A 24,171-nucleotide genomic window follows, 5' to 3' on the forward strand; every position below is an offset into this window, starting at 1 on the left:
CTACCAAGATAATTAAAATGGATGGAAATCAATATTTACTAATGAGTTTTGTAAATAGATTTTCTATCAGGGTTCTTGATTACCTGGTTTCACCTGTCAGTGGGTAATAGGGGGCCTGGTCACCGGAACTGGCATTCGAGTAGCGCGCCGTTGTGCAGTATTTCAGGCCAGTGAAAAGGGGCTTGCAATCCGTGGACTCACTCCTGTCCTCCACCATGGAGGGCACTATCTTTGTCCGACCAGAAGAGACTGAAAGCAGCTTGTTGCTGTGGTTTACAGTGACAGAGATATTTGTTTATGCTCCACAGATACTGCAAGTTAATATGACCAAAATAAGAAAACATTTTATTACATGGTATACAGTGGACAGCAATGGGAACTATTCAGAGAGAAAAAAAGACAATATATGACTTGAGCCATTAGCTAGATTCAAGTCCAAACATCCATTGGAAGAGAAATGCTTCAGCTTGCTGAGCTACCACTAAGGTCATGCAACGTCCTCTTTCACATGGCTAAATAGAAATAATTTTGTTCTTTGATGCAGGTGCACCTCACCTAAAGCTGAGCAGCTGAGTCTTGGCCGTAGGTCCTGGGATGGACAGTTTAATTTGGTTTCTGTTGATTGTGACCTTGGCGTTGAGAGAACTCTCGTGATAAATGTTGGCATGCATCTCTATTCCAGCCAATACGAAGTCTGGAATATGCACTCCCATTTGGGTAATGAATTCCAAGTTGACTGACGGCATGAAAGACAGCTGCTGCTGCAAGGAGAATAGTTCAGCTGGAAGAACCGCTACAATGCCTTTTTACTTGTTTCTGTGCCAAATTAGGGTCAAGCTTTCCTGTAACTAAATATCAGCATGTAACTGTTATCAAATGTCAAATCAGAACAGATCAAGGAAAGATTACCAACCATGCCAGGTGATAAATTAAGGCCTCCTTTAGCACCAGGGGTAAACACTCCAGCAAGTGAAAACTTGAGAGGGAAGCCAGAGGCAGTGGGTAGGGAGAAGGCATTTTCCATGAAGATGTAGTGGGCGAAGAGCTCATTGGCAGTGCTTGATGTCAGCGTATGAAAAGCCTGTTGAAGAAAGGGAAGAGAGAAAGGTTTGATGACCAATAAGTCCAGACATGACTCGTCTAACCGTGCCGTGCACATGAGGAGCATACTGGGCATTCTGGGTTCCACTGGGTCCCAGTTTGTTGTTTCTGCTCTATTGAAGTCCACGGTAGACTGCTCAAACTCTAGCTATTTCTTAAAAAATGAAATGGTTGCGTACTCATTGTGCAATCTCTGCTTATATACTATACTGTCGGGTGGAAATTAATTCTACATTTTTTCCCGCCTTTTTCTCCCGAATTGTATCCGGCCTGGCAGCACGGTCGCCTCACAGCAAGAAGGTTCTGGGTTCGAGCCCCGGGGTAGTCCAACCTTGGGGGTCGTCCCGGGTTGTCCTCTGTGTGGAGTTTGCATGTTCTCCCCGTGTCTGCGTGGGTTTCCTGCGGGGGCTCCGGTTTCCTCCCACAGTCCAAAGACATGTAGGTCAGGTGACTCGGCCGTACTAATTGTCCCTACGTGTGAATGTGTGAGTGGGCCCTGTGGCGGCCTGTCCAGGGTGTCTCCCCCCCTGCCGTCCAATGACAGCTGGGATAGGCTCCACCACTTATCCTGGCAGCAGGATAAGTGGTTTGGATAATGGATGGATGGATGGATGGATATATCCGGCCAATTACCCCACTCTTGTGAGCCGTCCCTGTCGCTGCTCCACCCCCTCTGCCGATCCGGGGGGTGGGTGGGGGGGAGGGCTGCAGACTACCACATGCCTCCTCCGATACATGTGGAGTCGCCAGCTGCTTCTTTTCACCCGACAGTGAGGAGTTTCAGCAGGGGGTCGTAGCGCGTGGGAGGGTCATGCTATCCCCCCTCCCCCCTGAACAGGCGCCCCCGACCGACCAGAGTAGGCGCTAGTGCAGCGACCAGAACACACACCCACATCCAGCTTGCCACCTGCAGACACAGACAATTGTGTGTGTAGGGCACGCCCAACCAAGCCAGGGGCAACACGGGGACTCACACCAGTGATCCCTGCACTGACAGGCAACGGAATAGACCGCTACGCTACCCGGATGCCCCGGAAGTCAATTCTGTATGAAAATAGTTCAATGCCATTCAAAACTTCTTTTTTTGTTGCATTCCTTTGTTTTTATATATTGGACTTATTACTAATGGACAAAGGATTATAAATATGGTTTCAGCCAAGCAAACTCATTTCAGCTGCTAACCAGAAATAGGTTCATTTAGAAGCATCATTTCTATCATTTCACTGGCCAAATTTTATTAAAAATATGAGCAATATACTTAAAAATGTAAACAATTGTACATAAATTATATAAAGATGAATGCTTATCTGCTCATTTCCCCTCAAAGTTTCTCTCTAAAAATATCACATGCACTATCATGTACTACCAGTTTACTAACAATGACATGACAAATTGAAAAACTACCAAAAGTCATCGCTGGATCTTGTTAAGAAAGTGCTAGCTAGCCAGATAGCAAACACTCTCCCCCTGGCTCTTCTCACGTTACACCACCCACTTTACATCCACGGATAGCTCTGTGAAAGTAATGAAATACGCAGACGACACAACCATTGTAGGCCTCATCTCCAACAACGATGAAACCCAGTATCGCACTGCAGTACACCAAGCTGCCACTTGGTGGGCAAACAACGACCTTCTGCTTGATACAGCCAAAACCCAAGAACTCAGTATGGACTTCTGATGCATGCCGAATCCTGGTGAACAGAGACCCCATCACCACCGCCGACTCTTTCAAATTCCTTGGAACATCCATCACTAATAACAGCAATCAGCAACAACCTGAAGTGGAAAACTAACACTGAACACATCACTGCAAAAGCTCAACAACGACTTTACTTTCTTTGGCAGCTTAGAAAATACCGGATCAAACATCAACTGCTCGTTCTGCTTGACTCAGCCAGTATCCAGTCCATCATAAGTTCTTCTATTACAGTATTATGATATTACAGTATGGTACGGTGGCACAGACAGTCAAACACTGCAGCGGATTGTCAACAAGGCATCCAAAATCATAGGCAGCCCACTTCCCTCAGTTGAATCTCTACATGCTAACCAGACTGTAAAGCCAGCAAAGAAGATCCTCTGTGACCCCTCACATCCTGCTCATCACCTCTTCCAGCTCCTTCCCTCAGGGAGGCGCTACAGCTCACTGTCAACCAAGACTAAACGCTTCACAAACAGCCCCCCCCCCCGTAGCCACCAGGACTCTGAATTCCTCCCTATAGGAGGGTTTCCGTGCAACGTCATCACAGAGATGCGTGCGCCACTAGGGGGCAGAAAGCAGCTACCGCGCAGAGACTTTAACCAAGATAGAGTTCAGATACAGCAGAGATGACGCGCAGTTGTTGTGCAATAAACTGCACAAACTGCCAGAAGGATGGGTGGAATATGTTCAACATTTTCAGCGTTGAACCGCTTTGGCAGCTCTCGAAAGATCGTGCCCCTCATAATCTTTTGAGAGCTGCCAAAGCGGTTTTGCCCCCTGGCTGCGCACGCACCCAGTAATGTTTGTAAACAGGAAACCCGTCCATAGTCCCCTCCTCACCCTCCACTGGCAGAAACACCACCATTCCCCTCATTGTTATGCGTGATATGTGTATTTATGATATTGTGTAAGTGTATTGTCCGTGATAGTATGTGGAGTGTCTGTTGGTGGCCATGTATGTGTTGCGCTGCAGAGTTTAATGTGTACCAAAATAAATCCCACTAGCCTGGTTGTGTGGCTAATAAAATGTTCTGATCTAATCTAATCTGATCTAATCTAATCTGATCTGATCTAATCTAATCTAATCTAATCTGATCTAATCTAATCTGATCTGATCTGATCTGATCTAATCTAATCTAATCTGATCTAATCTAATCTAATCTAATCTGAAGTAATCTAATCTGATCTGATCTAATCTAATCTAATCTAATCTAATCTAATCTAATCTAATCTGATCTGATCTGATCTGATCTGATCTAATCTAATCTAATCTAATCTAATCTCATCTCATCTCATCTCATCTCATCTCATCTCATCTCATCTCATCTCATCTCATCTGATCTGATCTGATCTGATCTGATCTGATCTCATCTCATCTCATCTCATCTCATCTCATCTCATCTCATCTCATCTCATCTCATCTCATCTCATCTCATCTCATCTCATCTCATCTCATCTCATCTCATCTCATCTCATCTCATCTCATCTCATCTGATCTGATCTAATCTAATGTGATCTAATCTAATCTAATCTGATCTAATCTAATCTAATCTAATCTGAGAAAAACACGTTAACTAAATTAAATGTTTCCTTTGCAAAATTATTAAAAACATTTAGCGCATAATGTCATTGAAAACATTTCTTTTAGGGAAAAGATACCTTTGCTTTTAGCCAAAAAAACGTTTTTTTTTCTAATTCTTTCATGGAGGTAGGGGGATTGGGACCATGGACTGGGGTCCCACAGCACTGAGAATGATTGTGGGTTTTAGGCTGGAGTGAAGGCGTGGATAGAGTCGAGCAGGCATCTTCCAGCTCCACGCTTGCGCTTTAGGCCTTGTGCTTTCTTTTAGCTTCTGCCTCATTATCACTGGATTTCCCTTCGTCAGTTTAGATTTCAAATACAAAACTTGAAACTGTCTTTCGTGGGGAAACTCTGTGGGCTGTGGGAAACTACTGCCAGCGTGGATAGTAGGCGGTTAATGCAACACCGCGGACAGCTCGCAGCCTATGATGCACCGTCGCCCTTTCAAGGCTCCGACAAAATATGCAGAACAGCAGAAAGCTAAATGCACCCACTCGCCTGCTAAGCTAGCGGACTGATTTGAACTTTGAAAAGAGCCCCTGTGTGTAAGTCCATAGGAATAGCTAAGAGTGCAGAAGTCTGGAGAGGTCAAAAGAAAAAGAGCAAGAAAAATAAATTTCCAAGAAACAAAATGGGCTAGCTGAAAGACTTGGCAAGAAGAGAAAGGAAAAAAGGATAACAAGGTAGAAGTGGGGTATCTCTGACTGGGGTATCGCTGACCTCTGACTGGGGTATCTCTGACCTCTGACTGGGGTATCTCTGACCTCTGACTGGGGTATCTCTGACCTCTGACTGGGGTACCTCTGACTGGGGTATCTCTGACCTCTGACTGGGGTATCTCTGACTGGAGTATCGCTGACCTCTGACTGGGGTATCTCTGACCTCTGACTGGGGTATCTCTGACCTCTGACTGGGGTATCTCTGACTGGGGTATCGCTGACCTCTGACTGGGGTATATCTGACCTCTGACTGGGGTATCTCTGACCTCTGACTGGGGTATCTCTGACTGGGGTATCGCTGACCTCTGACTGGGGTATATCTGACCTCTGACTGGGGTATCTCTGACCTCTGACTGGGGTATCTCTGACCTCTGACTGGGGTACCTCTGACTGGGGTATCTCTGACTGGGGTATCTCTGACCTCTGACTGGGGTACCTCTGACTGGGGTATCTCTGACCTCTGACTGGGGTATCTCTGACCTCTGACTGGGGTATCTCTGACCTCTGACTGGGGTATCGCTGACCTCTGACTGGGGTATCTCTGACCTCTGACTGGCAGCTTTACAGGCCGACGGCGCCCTCTGCGTTCTTTTCCGGGTTGTTCAAATAGAAACACCTGCTCAGCCATTAGCAAAAAGAAGTGATGCAGGTTAGGGTTGATCCCCCCCTCACCCCCACCCCCTCACCACACGCACACACACACATTACGACTATGGTCACACATGCGCAAAATTAATATTGGCAGGTGTCTTGATGCATGATCAGTGATCCAGGTGAGAAAATCACAGGAAGGTGACTCAGGTCACCTGGACACAACGTTTACCGAGAGACACGTTTCATCATCATCTAGGTGACCTCTCCAGTCTCACGTGACTGCAGGTGTCCCACCCTTATAAACAACACGGTGACACAACGACCCAAACCAACAACCAGTTTCATATGCACACACGGGCGTGGCCGTTAACTAGGGTTACATGGCCATGTGTACTATTCACAGAGGATGGAGGAAAGTTTGCAATCACAGCATTGTCAGATGGTGACAGATCAGGAATCAGGAGCACTTTGTCATTTCACTTCATGCACTTGCGAACGTGAAATGAAACGAAATGCCGTTTCCCCCGCAGCAGCACAACACAAAGACAAACACACACACCCAAAACTAACACACATGCCCAAAAACTAAATAAAAACAAATCACTGTCCAATGGAACGAACGCCAGCCAGGATGGCTGTCAGACCCGCCGGTCTGCACGGGCTAGCAGTTAGCTTAGCCCGCCCCGCTCTCCCAGCCAATCCAGCACCAGCTCTCCCAGCCATCAAACCAAGACAAAACATAGATGCAGATGTGGACAAAGACACCGCAATGTGAATTCATGCCACCATCTTCCCACAGCGGAAGCAGAATACTAGATGTACTCTTACCCCCCCCCCCTCCTCTCTTCACATAGATGGACTCTGACTCCCAGTTCAAACCAGCGTTCCTCCCTATCAAGGAGGTGCACCTCCTCATCCTTGAAGGAGTGGCCACTAGCCTGTAGATGGTGCAGACTGTGCAGATGGTGTAGACTGTGTAGATGGTGTGGACTGTGTAGATGGTGTAGACTGTGTAGATGGTGTGGACTGTGTAGATGGTGTGGACTGTGAAGATGGTGTAGACTGTGTAGATGGTGTGGACTGTGTAGATGGCGTAGACTGTGTAGATGGTGTGGACTGCATAGATGGTGTAGACTGTATAGATGGTGTGGACTGTATAGATGGTGTAGACTGTGTAGATGGTGTAGACTGTGTAGATGGTGTGGACTGTGTAGATGGTGTAGACTGTATAGATGGTGTAGACTGTTTAGATGGTGTAGACTGTATAGATGGTGTGGACTGTGTAGATGGTGTAGACTGTGTAGATGGTGTAGACTGTGTAGATGGTGTAGACTGTATAGATGGTGTGGACTGTATAGATGGTGTAGACTGTGTAGATGGTGTAGACTGTATAGATGGTGTGGACTATGTAGATGGTGTAGACTGTGTAGATGGTGTGGACTGTGTAGATGGTGTAGACTGTATAGATGGTGTGGACTGTATAGATGGTGTAGACTGTGTAGATGGTGTAGACTGCGTAGATGGTGACTGTGTAGATGGTGTGGACTGTATAGATGGTGTGGACTGTATAGATGGTGTAGACTGTGTAGATGGTGTAGACTGCGTAGGTGGTGACTGTGTAGATGGTGTAGACTGTGGAGTCCTGGTCTGACGTGTTAGCTCTCCTGTGTTGTACCATCCTCTTGGCCAGCATCTGTTTGGTTTCCCTGATGTACAAGTCACGGCAATCCTCCTGACACTTAACAGCTAGACTATATTGTTCCGTTTGTGCCGGTGGGACCTGATCCTTGGGGTGGACCATCTTCTGGCGCAGCATGTTTTGGGGTTTAAAAGCAACTGAGGTGCGGTGTTTTGAAACAATACACATCTCAACTGCGCCGACACTCCCGCCACATACAGAATCACCACTGGTTTATGCTTAGACAGCTGGTGTCCTTCTCCTCCCTTCGATCGGCTGGTGCTCTGTTTGGGCGTCTTCCTGGCTTTGACGAACGCCCAGTCAGGATGACCACACTTAACCAGGGCCTGTTTAATGTGGGATCTCTCCCCTTCCCCGGCCGCTGTGTGGGTGGGGACGTTGTCAGCTCGGTGGTCCAGCGTCCTGATGACTCCTAGATCAGTATGTGTTGGTTTATAGGAAACATCAACCGGGGGGTGGGGGTGGGTGGGCGGGCTACAAGTTCATCTGTCGCCATCTTGCAGTACTGCGATGCAACCATTCCCCAATCCTCTGTGAATAGTACACATGGCCTTTGAAGCTCTAATTAATGGTCACACCCATATTTGTATATGAAACAGGTCGTTGGTTTCGGTCGTTATGCAACTGCATTGTACTGTATTTCTTATAAGGGCGGGGGTCTCTGCAGTCCGTTTACACTGAAGATGTCATTTAGCTGAGTGATGAAATGTATCCATCAATAAACGTTGTATCCAGATGAACTGATTCAACCTTCTCTGATTTTCTTACCTGTATTATTGAGCATGCGTTAAGACAGAAACTGATTGTTGGTTTGGGTCGTTATGCCACTGTATTGTTTATAAGGGTGGGATACCTGCAGTCAGTTTAGACTGAAGAGGTCACTTAGATGAGTGATCAAACATTTCTCTTAATAAATGTTGTGCCAGGGCGTCCGGGTAGCGTAGTGGTCTATGCCGTTGCCTACCAACACAGGGATCTCTGGCTCGAATCCCCATGTTACCTCCGGCTTGGTTGGGCATCCCTACAGACACAATTGGCCGTGTCTGCAGGTGGAAAGCCGGAAGTGGGTATGTGTCCTGGTCGCTGCACTAGCGCCTCCTCAGGTGAAAAGAAGCGGCTGGTGACTCCACATGTATCGGAGGAGGCATGTGGGTTGGCAGAGTGGGTGCAGCAGCAACTGGGACGGCTTAGAGAGCGGGGTGATTGTTTAGGTACAGTAGGGGAGAAAAAGGGGGGAAATTTCATAAAAAAAATAGAAAATAAAATAAATGAATAAATAAATGTTGTACCAGATGAACCGATTCACCTTTCTGTGAACAATGGCAAATTTTGTCTCCCATTCACTTCCAGTCTATGCGACTGAAAGGGCGAATAAAGCGTTCGCTTTGCGCCTTCTCTTCGCCTGGAGTTCAACTTTGGTGAACTTTGACTGGCGAAGCCGCAGCCTCAACCAATAGCAAAGAAGTGTGTGTGGTTCAACCCACTTGGCTGTAGTTGGCTGTAGTTTTCTTAGTGAGCCAAGCTGGAGGAGACTTTGATTATGGCTGTGTCCAACCAAGAAAACTACCAACTGCCCCACAAGAGAGATAGTGCCTGGCTGGCTGTGAGTCGCGAGACAGGCCTAAATACATGGAACATTTATTAATAGCATCAATTCATGTTTGACGGGATACAAATATAACTTGTACACAAATGTCCTTCCTCCATATTTGTCCATGACACTAAACTGTGATAACGTGTTCAAGCGAGACAATTAAGTGAAAACATGTATTATCTTTCTCTGAACTTCAGTGTACATTTTCCCGTCTTTTATGAACACTGATATTTTTTTTTTTTACAGTTTACAGTCCGGTTTTAAAACACTTCATAGTACCGAGACAGCTCTAGTTAAGTCAGCAGTAGGTCACTAATGACCTGCTGCTGACTGCAGAGGTGACTGCTTGATTTTAGTTCTTTTAGACTTAAGTGCATCCTTTGACACAGCTGATCACAACATCCGCTTACATCGCTTAGAGACTTGGGTTGGCCACAGCTCTTAGCTTATTACGCTCTTACCTCACCAACAGAACTGTTTTCTGTTGTTGTGGGTAACTACTCCCTTGATGGCTAAGCTGAGTTGTGGTGTCCCTCAAAGCTCAGTTCTTGGCTCCCTTCTCTTTTCTATATACATAGAACCAGTTCTGATAGTAAGTGGTCTTAGCTGTTTTTAAGCTGGAGAAGAATGATGCTAAGAGACACTGATAGTCACTGATGTCAGTGGACTCTCTGGTTTTATGCCATTTTCTCTCTACCACCCTGAGCCCCGCTCTTTGCTCTCTTGATGACCTCAGTGAGCCATGGACTATGGAGGGGGGCATTATGAGCAGGTTTTGATGCTAGAGTGCAGAGCTTTTTAAGCGAGGGGGCTAGTGATAAGCAGAGTGTGACTGTAGACTCGTTGGGGGTGAAGATAATTCATTAATCGGACGCATGGAAGCCAAGACCTCATTGGAGAGCTGTGTCGGTGTAAGGGACTGGACGTTTTGGCTGAAGGAGACCATTTGTGGATTAACGTGAGGATGTTCCAGTAAGGAAGATGTGCATTGAAAAAGAAGTGGTCTGATAGATGTAGGGGGGTGACAATTAGATTTGCTGTGGATGATATAAAAATAATATAAAAACTTCAAAAACACAAAACAAAAAATGGAACCCCTGTTAAGGTTCCCATGACGTTTCATGTCTCGCTCTGTGAAACTATTAAAGTTACAAAATTAATGCAAGTCCGTGGGAGATGGGGGGATTAAAAAGCAGGACAGGAGTATTTAGACCATGAAATGAGCACATGACTATTTATATGAAAGTACACTTTTGTAAAGTTTGGTGACTTAAGCGTGAGTTGTGAGACAGGTTTGGCAGTTGAATGGAAGAGTTTTTTCATTTTTTTTCCTTGGAAAAAAAAGGGATAAAAGAAAGTATGAAAAACAGCTTACCATACACCAATGACTTTGCAAGACTTAACATTTGCCATTCATTTCTATGGCAAAATAAAATGATCAATAAAGGTTTTACATTTCAAAAACGCTTCGGGAATTTAAAAAAAATCAACATATTGTCTGGAATAGCACAATGTTTCAATACTTAAACTGAGTGGCCTAATCTGGGACTAGTCAATTAAAACTAATGTGGGACTAGTCAGAATCAAAAGTTTTAGCAAAGTTAATATTGAGAGAAATAGTGGCAACACGACTGTGTTTATAATTAGACCCCTGAATATAAAAGGAAGAATTGATCCCTTTATGTTTCACAATGACCATTTCAGAGAATAAAAATGTTTACCTTAGCAGGTAGAACCCTGAAGAAGGTGTGATAATACATGAACAGAGTATCAGCCATCTGCCTCATTTCACTGGTCTTGATATATCCTATCTCGTGTCCTAAAAGCTTAAGGTAGGCAGCGGCCTCAGGGGCTGGTGAGGAATGCACAGCATCCAGGAGTCTCTTGGTGTGGTCTTTGACATCTTTTAAAAAGTCCTGTGTAACCTGGAGACATATTAAGGGGGCACGTATTTGTCACACCCAACTCCAAGTATTATTTAAGCATACAGTATATGCACAATATGAAATGACTTAACCACAACTTATTTTTACCTGTCTTTTCATTTTGCCTCTGTCAGGGGCAATTCTTTCCCAAACCCTTTTGAGTGTTTCTGGGCCATTGTCGCCTGCCCAGTATAAAGCCCTTGAGATGGAGTCAGGGAAGAAACCCTTCTCACCAAACAGAGCATCGATGGTTGGCTCAAATCCTTGTCCCTCGATGCCCACCTTGAAGGGAGACGTTTAAACATTTGAAAATACCTTCCATGTGTTTACCGGATATAATGGGCTTGTGAAATTACATGTCAAACATACCTCGAAAATGTCAAAGTTGTAGTCAAAAACTTTGAGGGTCGTTTCAAGCATTATCTCCTTGGGCATGGTGTTGGTAGGATCAAAGATGATATTGCCCTGTGCTGAAGCCAGGGGCGTTTCTAGCTTATAGTTGCGAGACATGCTAATGAATCCGATGTTTGTATGGGACAGTTGATCTGTCAAGGCCATTTCAATGTACTTTTTGATTCTGCAGTGGGACAGAACAAAATATTCTAGAGTGAGCACAAGATTAAACACATTCTCAAGTCTCACTATATTCTCCCCTTCCTTAGCTAGCTGTCACTAAAAGTGGGGTTTAGGCATAAGGCTTTTTCCCCTCTTTCATTCAAGTGATTTTTGTGATATCAAACGTAAGACCCAGAAGCAAAGACACCATTGCTATTAGCTAATTTACACATCCCTGCGGCGATATCAACTTCAGGCTTATTGAGTCTATCCAACATACTAAGTTAAGAAAAGTCCTAAAAATGACAACATTGAAAAAACAGCACTTCATTTGTTCTTATCAGGGAATTCCCCTTTTCACTTACATACCTCCACGGAGAGGTCAAAGGTCAACCACAGTCAACAACCCATCTACAAACACTGTCCATCAGCACACTCGCACATGCACTTGGCCCTTAATTTAACCGTCGTTGGCATTCCCCCTTTAAAGGATATTTCCAGTTTTTACAACCTGGGTCTTACTTTCATATTTCTCCATTTGTGCATGTTGGTTGTGATATCATTTTGCTCCCTGGCTTCATTGTAGAGATCCTGGCCACGGCCCAATGCTTTACAACACCATCTTACATGCCATCGGAACATGATCAACACGTATTTCTATAAATCCAATTAACTCGACCATATATTTAGTGAAATGAGTTTCTTCCATATAGCTGAAATGAGTTTCCTCTGTAGGGTGTCTGGGCTCAGCCTTAGAGACAGGATGAGGAGCTCGGACATCTGGAGGGAGCTTGAAGTAGAGCCGCTGCTCCTTCGCGTCGAAAGAAGCCAGTTGAGATGGTTCGGGCATCTGATTAGGATGCCTCCTGGGCGCCTTCCTTTAGAGGTTCACTGGGCACGTCCAACTGGGAGGAGACCCCGGGGTTAGACCCAGAACTCACTGGAGGGACTACATGTCCAATCTGGCCTGGGAACGCCTTGGGATCCCCCAGGAGGAGCTGGAGGGCGTTGCTGGGGAGAGGGATGTCTGGAGTACCCTACTTAGCTTGCTGCTACCACGATCCGACCCTGGAAAAGCGGCTGATGAATGAATGAATGAATGTATTTAGTGAATGACGCTGAAAACGTAAGTACAAGTTCCATCCATCCAGCCAGCCATGATCCAAACCGCTTATCCTGCTCTCAGGGTCGCAGGGATGCTGGAGCCTATCCCAGCAGTAATTGGGCGGCAGGCAGGGAGACACCCGGGACAGGCCACCAGGCCATCACAGGGCCCAAACACACACACATTTACACCTAGGGACAATTTAGTATGAATTGTTCAGCTGCTCTATATGTCTTTGGACTGTGGGAGGAAAACGGAGCACCCGGAGGAAATCCATGCAGACACGGGGAGAACATGCAAACTCCAAACAGAGGACGAACTGGGATGACCCCCAAGGTTGGACTACCCTGGGGTTTGAACCCCAGACCTTCTTGCTGTGAGGCGACCACGCTAAGCACTGCGCCACTGCGCCACCCGTAAGTACAAATTGAAAGTTCAATATGGTCAAGGTGGAGGTTGGATTACATCAAAGATCAGATCTGAGCCCTTTCTTGTTTGCAATGGTGATGGACAGGTTGACAGATGAGCTTAGGCAGGAGTCTCCGTGGACTATGTTTGTGGATGACATTGTGATCTGTAGTGAGAGTAGGGTGCAGGTTGAGGAGAACTTGGAGAGGTGGAGGTATGCACTGGAGAGAAGAGGAATGATAGTCAGTAGGAGCAAGACAATACCTTTGCGTGAATGAGAGGGAGGACAGTGGAATGGTGAGGATGCAAGGAGTGGAGGTGACGAAGGCATTTGAGTTTAAATACTTGGGGTCAACTGTCCAAAGTAACGGGGAGTGCAGAAGAGAGGTGAAGAAGAGAGTGCAGACAGGGTGGAGTGGGTGGAGAAGAGTGTCAGGAGTGATGTGTGACAGAAGGGTACCAGCAAGAGTTAAAGGGAAGGTTTACAAGATGGGTTGTGAGACCAGCTATGTTGTATGGTTTGGAGACAGTGGCACTGATGAAAAGACAGGAGGTGGAGCTAGAGGTGGCAGAGATGAAGATGATAAGATTTTCATTGGGAGTGACGAAGAAGGACAGGATTAGGAAGGAGTATATTAGAGGGACAGCTCAGGTTGGACGGTTTGGAGACAAAGCAAGAGAGACAAGATTGAGATGGTTTGGACATGTGTGGAGGAGAGATGCTGGGTATATTGGGAGAAGGATGCTGAGTATGGAGCTGCCAGGGAAGAGGAGAAGAGGAAGACCAAAGAGGAGGTTTATGGATGTGGTGAGGGAGGACATGCAGGTGGCTGGTGTGACACAAGAAGATGCAGAGGACAGGAAGAGATGGAGATGGATGATCCGCTGGGTTGATCAACGGGAGCCGCCTGAAGAAGATGTTCAATATGGTCAGAATGTGATCAATGGTCAATTGTGTTGCTGAGCTACTTTCTGGTCCAGCGTGCATGAATGACCACTTTCCTTGCCATAGGCAGTAGCACTCATTGACCAACTAACCAGCTCATGCATCTGAGAAGTCATAGATAATGGGAAATCGTCTACACAGTCTGAGGCAATAGGGGTTTTCTTGTTGTTGAAAGAAGAGGTTTAAGGCTTGTGTTCAGTTGCCCCATAAGATGCCAGTGTAAAACTGGCTACGGTAAGGTCGTATGTCTAATCTCCAAAATGAAGCAGGTGAATACAGTTATATCATAACCAGTATGCACGATAGCAAAAACTACATAAATAAGACCCAGTTTGTAAACAAATCAGAATTTTCCTTTTAAGGGGTTTTTCTTGTTGTAAATATTGTGTATGTTCTGTGTACACCTTGCATTCTGTGTATAGTCTTATCTATTTCATTTGTGTCTCATCTAAAATGTTTATTTCCACGGCAATGTGTCCCTCAAAATTGGAAATTGGGATATAAAAGGGAGATGTCGGTGAACTCAACGTCCTTTTGGGGTCTCCTTGAGCATTTAATTGCTTCACAGTATCAAATGGCTTGTAAATGTTACTTCTCATTACTCACACTTGCATCCGTGGTTCGTTAGAGAGGCGGATGTTGCTGAGGTGAGAGACCACAAAGCTCGCGAGCTGCTTATCCGCCATGTCCGCCAAAGATTTGACGAGCTCAGTTACCAGGGCTTGGTCTGGGTTCTTCATCAGAGTTAGGTAGGCTGCCACACGCTTCTCGACAGGGCTGTGTACCTCGTGGTACACCTCCATGAGGACCTTTCTAACCTTTGGGCACAGAAAATACAAGACTGGGGGTTTTCCAGCAGCCCACATGCAACTGTAAACATCCCGGGGGGGGGGGGATCCTTACTACGTATATCAGCATAGCATAGCATAGCATAGCACAGCATAGCATAGCATAGCATAGCATAGCACACACACACGTTGTGTATTTTGCTCTTTTACCTCGGTCTCAATGTCCATCTGTCTGAATGCCTGAATGGCTGCCTTTTGGTAGGACAAAGGCATGCCAGCATTCTTCACGCAGCGGAGGAGGGAGCTGACCAGGCGGGGGCTGACATCTTTCATAGCTTGACCCATGACCCCCACAACCTAGGATTTAGAAAGGTGTGTCAGTCTTGCAGGTCTTTCGTCCCTGCACCTAGCCCAATTTTAGATTATGAACATGTTAAATCTTGTACGGCAGAGTACCGTCGTGTTTTAAGAGTCCACAGGTTCAATATTTTAGCTTTATAACGATGAAAACAGACGATTCCCGCCACACTGGTCTATAACCAGGAATCAGGACCCCTTCATTCCTCATTTCTCTTCATGCACTTGCCAACATGACATGAAACGAAACGCCGTTTCCCCCCAGCCCGCAGCAGCACAACACAAAGACAACAACACATCCAAAACCTACAAGAACGCACATACCCACACTAACACACATATCCACACTAACACACATATCCACACTAACACACATATCCACACTAACACACATATCCAAACCAACACACATACCCACTCTAACACACACATCCAAACTAACACACACATCCAAACCAACACACATATCCAAACTAACACACACATCCAAACCAACACACATATCCAAACTAACACACACATCCAAACCAACACACATATCCAAACTAACACACATATCCAAACTAACACACATATCCAAACCAACACACACATCCAAACCAACACACATACCCAAACCAACACACAGACCGCCCTCGGTGTTATCAGAACTGGAACTGCTGGTCTGCATGGGCTAGCAGTTAGCTTAGCCTGTCCCGCTCTCCAAGCCTATCCAGCTCCAGCTCTCCCAGCCACACCGGAAGCAGAAATAAGTACATCACACTAGTCTATAAATCTACGACTACTACTACCACTTTCGGCTGCTCCCGTTAGGGGGCGCCACAGCGGATCATCCATTTCCATCTCCTCCTGTCCTCTGCATCTTCCTCTGTCACACCAGCCACCTGCATGTCCTCCCTCACCACATCCATAAACCTCCTCTTTGGCCTTCCTCTTCTCCTCTTCCCTGGCAGCTCCATATTCAGCATCCTTCTCCCAATATACCCAGCATCTCTCCTCCACACATGTCCAAACCATCTCAATCTTGTCTCTCCTGCTTTGTCTCCAAACCGTCCAACCTGAGCTGTCCCTCTAATATACTCGTTCCTAATCCTGTCCTTCTTCGTTACTCCCAGTGAAAATCTTATCATCTTCATCTCTGCCACCCCCAGCTCTGCCTCCTGTCTTTTCATCAGTGCCACTGTCTCCAAACCATACAACATAGCTGGTCTCACTACCATCTTGTAAACCTTCCCTTTAACTCTTGCTGGTACCCTTCTGTCACACATCACTCCTGACACTCTTCTCCACCCACTCCACCCTGCCTGCACTCTCTTCTTCACCTCTCTTCTGCACTCCCCGTTACTTTGGACAGTTGACCCCAAGTATTTAAACTCATACACCTTCGTCACCTCCACTCCTTGCATCCTGACCATCCCACTGTCCTCCCTCTCATTCACGCATAGGTATTCCGTCTTGCTCCTACTGACTCTCATTCTAGTCTATAAGTAATTCAGTTTATCGAAAAATAGATGTGAAAATGGTTTGTGATCAGCGTTTCAGACAGCATTGATCTATATGTGTATCCAAAGCTTTGTAAAATGTCGTAGAATCAGAATCAGAATACTTTAGTCATCCTATTACAGACACTTACGCGCTAGTAAAGAAAATCTAACAACTAATAAGATACGAGATAACAAGAAAAACAGAAACAAATAGAAACAAGAAAAACTGAAACAAATAGAAATAAGAAATAGAAATAAGAGAAAAATTTATAAACACGTGCACCATGCTCCAGCATGGTGCACGTAACACCCTATCTATACTGCACTACCACAGCCCAAAACCAACAGTCGTCGTCATTATTAAAAGTCTAGACATACTCGCAAAGAGAGAAAAGTCATCTCTGTGTCCTCTGAGCAGTCCTGTAATAGGGTCTCCATGAACTTGGACACATCTGTGACCTCTGGGCTCGTCACACCTTTGTGGAACCTAGAGACAAAGGGCAGAGAAGATATGACCGGGTTCTAAGTTGTGCCTGAAGTTTAGGGATGACTTCTAGGATTGAGAGTGTTGTGGTTAGTAGATATTTATAGCTGCCGTCTTAATTCCTCACACGAGGAATCAAAATAAGTTGTTAGTAGCTTTATTGAAACACAGTATGTCTTCCATATTTCAGCTTTATTTTTCATCTTAATTTTGGAAATTGAGCTGCCTGACTCAAAGACCCATATGAACTCAAATAGTTTTCAGTAATTTTTAAAGTTGTGTTTTTTTTTTGCCAACTTGGTGAGCAGAGGAGATTACCTGGCCTGTATTTGGTGTGTTAGAAAAAGACTGAAATTTTTAGAAAATCATGTTTACAGTCACACAATCTTATATGTGTATACAATATTTAAGCCTATTTTTTGGATTTGGAAGAAAATACCTCTACTTACTTCTTGACTGTATTGGCCAGAGCATACATGATAGCTTTGCTCTGTTTAAACTGGGCCATGCTCAGTAAATCTCGAACATGGTGAGCATCAGGGTTGGCTTTGAGGCTCAGGCCATAGACCAGGGCGTCCACCTCAACTGACATCCCATCAACGGTCCTGATGGCCTGCAGAATGGCACTGGTACACTCGGGAGTGCCACACTGGAGCAGTGCCTGCCAAGTGAGCAACCCTGACACATCAAGCATTTCCTTGACTGTCTGGCTCAGGGTCTCATTCCTCAAGACACGGAGGCCAGTCACTAGCTCGTGGAAGAGGCTAGCCCTCATCTGGCCCTGGCCTGTACCAGCCAGAGCCAGCAGGTCTCGCAGGGTGCTGAGAGTGGCATCCTTAGTCTGAACAGGAGCTTTGTCTTCAGGCTCCTCAAAGTGAAGTGGCCTCCTGTGGCTGGGGTCTACCACTATATAAACACAGTCAGTTTGTCAGCGCTACCAAGCCAAATTAGTGGTGGAAAATGAGATTATGCTTTTCCATCACAACAAAAAGGCTTTATTTTATACTAGATTTGCATGTTTTATCTTTGTTTTTCAGGAATTATCACTCACCAAAGTATCTACTGTTGATCCTTTCAGAACTTTTCAGGGTCAAACTCTGTTTAACTATCGACGATATTCCATTGTCCCTGTAAAGCATTCTTAAGGTTAATGATCGAGCACATGACACTGCCGAATGTAAATGCACAATGTAAAAACTACTCTGACGAGCATACATGCAAAGATTCACACACTTGTTTACTATAGATCTCTTACTCATGAGAGAAGGGTATGTAGATGTGTTTTTCTGTGCACTCGGCTGTCGTCATGTGCTTTCTCCTGTTGTCAAACTGGTAGTTACAGTCATGAGTACTTCTGATGAGCTTTGACATGGGATAATGCTGAAAAGACACGTACATGCTCATCAATACATAAATAGTTTTCGGCAACTAAGTTACTATAGGTTTACCATGTACAACATCAGTGCTGCGTGTGTCCAGATTTCAAAATTCTAGACAATCACGATGAAGCATAAAGAAATACTATATACATCATATATGGTAATGGGTATATGGGCAAATGGAAACGTTAGTCCCGAGGAGCCAGCCCAATGGGAAGAATAAAATCCAAGCCATCAACACGTATGCCCTACCAGTCATCAGATACCCAGCTGGAATAATAAGGAGGAGATAAAGGCCACAGATATCAGGATACGGAAACTCCTCACCCAAAATCCAGCAGCCTGAGACTGTACGATAAGCGAAAAGATGGGGGCCGAGGGTTAGTGAATGTCAGGGCCACTCTCCAGGATGAAATAAGGAACATCCACGAATACATCAGAAAGAGGGCCCCCCAGGATGAACTGCTGGGTGAGTACATCCAGCTAGCAGATGACAGCGTGTGCAGAAGAAGAGGCGGTATCGTGGAAGATCAAGCCCCTCCATGGGATGTACCATCGACAGATAGAAGAAGTTGCTGATATCGAGAAATCCTACCAGTGGCTAGAGGACAGCACAGAGGCACAGAGGCTTTGATCACAGAAGCACAAAAACAGGCACTCAAGACCAGATCATTTGAGGCAGGGGTCTACCATACCAGACAAGACCCAAGATGAAGGCCATGCAAAGACGCCCCTGAGACACCGCCAAAGGTGGTTGAGAGTGGTAGAGTTGAGATCCTGACAGGCCTCAACTTCCAGGATGACAAGCAGGTGCTGGCTGACCGACCAGATATTATGGTGGTCGACAAGGAACAGAAGATAGCAGTCGTGATCGATGTCACAATCCCCAAGCAACGGCAACATGAGGAAGAAAGAGCATGAGAAGCTAGAGAAATACCAAGGGCTGAGGGAAGAACTAGATCGGATGTGGAAGGTGACATCCACAGTCGCCCCAGTGGTAATAGGAGCACTAGGGGCTGTGATCCCCAAACTGGGAGAGTGGCACCAGCAGATCCCATGAACAGCATCTGAGGTCTCTGTCCAGAAGAGTGCAGTCCTAGGAACGGCTAAGATACTTCATAGAACCCTCAAACTTCCAGGCCTCGGGTAGATCACCCGAGCTTGAGGAAGACAAACACCACCCAGAAAAAGTGTGAGAAGGAGATTTTTTTTATATACGTTTTCGTGCTTCACAGTTCACCTGACATAACCTAGAAGTAATTATCACATAAAGGAAATTACTTCAGACACAGCTAATCACCACACCAGTCTATCTGATCAGCTGTCCCACATGAGATGGTTATATCCTTATGTCAAGAGAGGTGCAGGTGAAAAGGCCACTGCCCTACAGAGATCAATGAAGTTTCAAATATCATTATGACTGAAAAACAAATGGTAGCAGTGGGTCTCACATTGTCTTTAACAAATGTTGAATTTTGGAAAAAAAAACCTTACTTGCACACATCCTATAGAACGGATCTGTGGCAACAGTTGTGCAAGTAAGTGCTTAGGAAGTGGAAGAAGGAGGGGCAGCTTTTTCTCACCAGTCCCTGCAGGAGGGCCAGGGGGCTGTTGGTCATAGCCCTGCTGTAGAACTGGTCACACTGGGAAAGGTCTCTGGATAGGGACACATCTATAGCGATATCCTTCCTGGCATTGACCCTGTGGTTGGTTAAGCACAGACCGTGCATCGTGCTCTTAAGGACAGGAAAACAAAGGGTTAACTTGTGAACATATGAGATTTAAAAGACAAATAACGAAGCCACATGTAACATTTTACGTTCAACTATCCCATCAAATCTCCTATTGAGGTCATTCTGTTTATGAGGAACATCTTATTCATCAAAATGAAATATGTAAATGAGATGTATTTCAAGCTCTGTATTTTACTCCACAATTATCTGGATAATATTGGAGCAAATTCTAGGGGGGGGGGCAACCGGGAAGCGCCGCAGCCGAGACGCGAACCTGGGTCTCCCGCACCACAGGCGACTATGTTAACCAGTCGACTAAAGGGTCCGAGCCGTCAGCCAAGGACTTGCGAGTCTAGTCATCTGTGATCATTACAGCATTAGTTAGTCTGTAAAGAGACAACTCATTACTGTACCTAAATTATAAGTGCTACTTTTTCACCTTGAGCTGAAAGTAGTTTGCATCCCTTATACTTAAGTTTACAAGCCTTGGAGAAAAAGATCTATGTAGAGGACGCTGTGCAGGACACTGACCCCGAGGCGGTGCTGATCCTCCTCAATGACCGGCGCCATGAGGGCCGAGACAATCCCTCGCTTAATATTGAGGATGTTTACTGGCTCGTGTGGGTCAGGGTACAGCTGGACGGTGGTGACCTGCTCCACAGTGAACCGAAGAGGCTTCCTAGATAAGGTAAACAAAGATCAATCAGTAACACGCTTTACAACCACACATGACAAATGCTTGTACTCAGTTGCTTTTATTTGATTTATTTCTTTTTACTAAAATGAATGCAAAGTGGGACGTCTGATGTGTATCTGGTGCTTATTTTGTGAAATGAAAAGACGGCACAAAGAGGGGAGACATTATTATTTGCCATCTAACGCCTTAGGTTACTTACTACACAATGCTAGCCGCTTGATGACAAAATTGCAGCAGTGATAGATGTGGCAGTTAGATGGGCAGGCTGATTGGGCAGGCTGTGTTTCAGAAGGGTAAGGGGTGTTCTGACGTTGAGCTGGGGGGAGCTCCGTCCTTCTTTGAAGACGGTTTTATCGAGACCAAAGAAAAGCTGACAGGTTGCTCTTTTGTCTCCTCTGAAAAGGACCAACTTTGGCTCCCTTGCCCCGACACTAACATTTCTCAGTAGGCACTGCATATCCGATCATCTTGAAAATATTTTACACTACCCCCCCCCCCCACTCTTCCAAGCCGTCCCGGTCTCTGCTCCACCCCCTCTGCTGATCCGGGGAGGGCTGCAGACTACCACACGCCTCCTCCCATACATGTGGAGTCGCCAGCCGCTTCTTTTCACCTGACAGTGAGGAGTTTCACCAGGGGGACGTAGCGCATGGGAGGATCACGCTACTACTCCCCCCCAGCACCTCGACCGACCAGAGGAGGCGCTAGTGCAGCGACCGGGACACATACCCGCATCCGGCTTCCTACCTGCAGACACGGCCTATTGTGTCTGTAGGGACGCCCGACCAAGCCAGCGGTGAAACGCGGATTCGAACCGGCGATCCCCGTGTCGGTAGGCAACGGGATAAACCGCCGCGCCACCCGGACGCCCTTTTATACTAACCTCTCCATAGCAGCCTGGAAGGCCTGAGAGCTTGCAGCCTGCCTGTAGACAGGCTGACCCTGGGGATCTGTGATGGACACCTCAGTCAGGACACAGTCCCTGGTGTGCAAGATGAAAGAACATGTCTGTGGGACCTCGAGCTCCACCTGTGGACAGGCATGGCCAGAAACAAACCCAGTAGAGGCACGAGGAGGGACACAGAGAGGGGGGTCAGATAAGTGATGCATGTTACCAACAAAAGGACAAAATGGGACAAACAACGTCGTGTACCTGGCAGGTGACTTTGGGGCCGTTCCTGAGGTCAGCAGTGCCCATCACTCCGTTGCTGCTCTCGGTCGTGTACTGGTAGACGTATTTCTTGTAGGCCTTGAATTTTGTCGCCACTGCAAGACGCACAGTCGATACGCGGGACTTTTCAGATCAAGTCAAGCGATTTGTCAGATATTTGGTCATTCCAGTTGAAATAACCTTTCTACTTACTAATGGAGAAACGAAGGTAACTTAGGTTTGGACTTACAAGCATGCCATATCGTTCGCCTACTGCTTAAGATTTCTGAAGGTTCACATTCAAACGTCCTCATGTCCTTCATGTCATTGAGTGGCCAGCTTTCACTTGCTGCCACTTGTCTTTAAGTGAATCTCAGGTACACGGCTTTGTGTGCCGACTTAGTCAATACAGCTCGAGGCTGCTCATTTTGACGAGGTCCACTTGTTATACTGGCCCAATATTGTCGACACATCTTGGGTTTTTTTTAGTTAAACCTCCATATCATCAGTTGACTCCAGACCTTTGGACTCTTTTGTAACCGAGTGATATTACCCAGAATGAACAACAACCAATCATTATCGAGGTGGAACACAGGTCCAGCTGCTGCTGCTGCTGCTGCTGCCGCCACCACCACCACCACCACCCGGACAGCGGCAGCAGCGGGTCACGTGGCTGTTCGCTCTAGAGCAAACAGCCACGCTATCGTTCTGTTAACAGGTCAATATGCTCCTTTGAACCATTCAGTTTCATGCTAGTTAGTGTCAGTGTTGTTATTTTTATCTTTTAATCTAATTTGATTTTAATTCTAATTTAATGTTTTGTGTTATACAAGTATGTTGTTATCTTTGCTTATTCAAGTCACTCATTTATTATGATTGTGATGATGATGATGATGATGATTATTATTATTGCTGCTGTTTTTTATATCAGCTATTCAGGGGGAAACAATGTTTGTTGGTGGCGCCCCCTTTATATATATTTTTTTCTTTTTCTCTTCTTCTTTGTATTGTGTGTTTTTGTTGAGGTGGGGTGGAAGGGTGGGGAAGAAAATATGAAAAATGGTGACCTGTAAACCCAGTATTGTGTTTATTATTTGCTTGTTTTTCACCTATAAAATATATATATATTAAAACAATTATTTTAATAATATCCCCTTTTTTAGCATGCACATTCTTCAAACAAACAAATAGAAAAGATTAATGTGAATATTCCATGATATTTTTATGCAGGTATCCCATGTTTTACTCCCAAATTAACAGCATAAATAAACCCTCACAAACTTACAAAGACAAGCTGCCGTCTGCTCATCGTGGTCATTGCCTTGGTCTGGAAAGGGAGAAATGATGGGTAAGTGATCACATGAACATGCAGTAACTATAAAGGGAGACATTTCTCTGTAATTCTAGAGTAGTTTGGGTGGTGAAACACCTAAAACGTGTCTTATTTTCTCTCTTCTTGTTCAGGAGTGGAGGGAGGGACTGTTTCGGTTTAGGCACGACATTCATTTACAACCAGCGGTTGCAAGAAAAACACACTGGCATGAACTGCTCATCTAGAAAACACACCAAAACCTTTCAGCCGCACAATGAACTGTAGTTATTTCTACGTATAACTGAAACGTTGATAACGCCGCATGTCAGAGGTTAAGAGACTTTGATTTCACCATGATTTGCTCATTTTTGGCCTCAGGAAAGGTCGTTAACCGGATGAAAGCTTGTGTTAGTAGGGATGAACATTATGTAATAGTTACAACTCTTGATATCAGAGTTAGCACTAAATCTACACAGGACATTGGTCTTGTGTTTCTAGGAGTAACTTCATCTTGTTCCAAATGTCTTTAAAGCCAGAATATAGAATATAAAAGAACGGGGAAACTCTTACGAGCCGAGGCGAAGCTGCCGAGAAGCAGTAACAGACAGGCCGTGGTGCCCCCCATGGTGGGTTATCCAGATTTAGACGTCCTACTTCCTTTATCCTTCAGCTCTCTCGACTTCTGCCCCAACCCATCTCTCTCTAGACCTTTTATATGGTCCTGTGTTTTAGTCCCTCCTTCTCCAAGCTCTGCATAATACTGCAGATAAACAATGGCGGCAGAGGCCACGGGCCTGATTCAAAGTTCAAACTGCAACCATGATTGAACACTGTTTTTGGATATGATTTAATCA

At 45.5% G+C, this 24,171-nt stretch overlaps 1 protein-coding gene across 1 annotated transcript in view; it reads right to left on the reverse strand.

The window, feature by feature from the left end:
• The window catches only part of apoba (apolipoprotein Ba), a 51,204-nt gene extending 27,262 nt beyond the window's left edge, over positions 1–23,942 (reverse strand). Inside the window, exons 1-18 of the mRNA XM_056295465.1 lie at positions 23,882–23,942; positions 23,291–23,326; positions 22,009–22,121; positions 21,739–21,884; positions 20,690–20,837; positions 20,009–20,161; positions 18,302–18,426; positions 18,098–18,174; positions 17,496–17,952; positions 16,941–17,049; positions 14,932–15,078; positions 14,540–14,751; positions 11,289–11,496; positions 11,028–11,201; positions 10,716–10,919; positions 914–1,081; positions 556–761; positions 84–266 (exon numbers count right to left, since the gene is read on the reverse strand). Coding sequence (XP_056151440.1) covers positions 84–266; positions 556–761; positions 914–1,081; positions 10,716–10,919; positions 11,028–11,201; positions 11,289–11,496; positions 14,540–14,751; positions 14,932–15,078; positions 16,941–17,049; positions 17,496–17,952; positions 18,098–18,174; positions 18,302–18,426; positions 20,009–20,161; positions 20,690–20,837; positions 21,739–21,884; positions 22,009–22,121; positions 23,291–23,326; positions 23,882–23,942 — 2,927 coding nt within the window. The remainder of the gene's footprint in view (positions 1–83; positions 267–555; positions 762–913; positions 1,082–10,715; positions 10,920–11,027; positions 11,202–11,288; positions 11,497–14,539; positions 14,752–14,931; positions 15,079–16,940; positions 17,050–17,495; positions 17,953–18,097; positions 18,175–18,301; positions 18,427–20,008; positions 20,162–20,689; positions 20,838–21,738; positions 21,885–22,008; positions 22,122–23,290; positions 23,327–23,881) is intronic.
• Positions 23,943–24,171: the final 229 nt, after the last annotated feature.

The sequence above is a fragment of the Lampris incognitus genome, chromosome 16, assembly GCF_029633865.1.
Source record: "Lampris incognitus isolate fLamInc1 chromosome 16, fLamInc1.hap2, whole genome shotgun sequence".
Classification (NCBI taxonomy): Eukaryota; Metazoa; Chordata; class Actinopteri; order Lampriformes; family Lampridae; genus Lampris; species Lampris incognitus.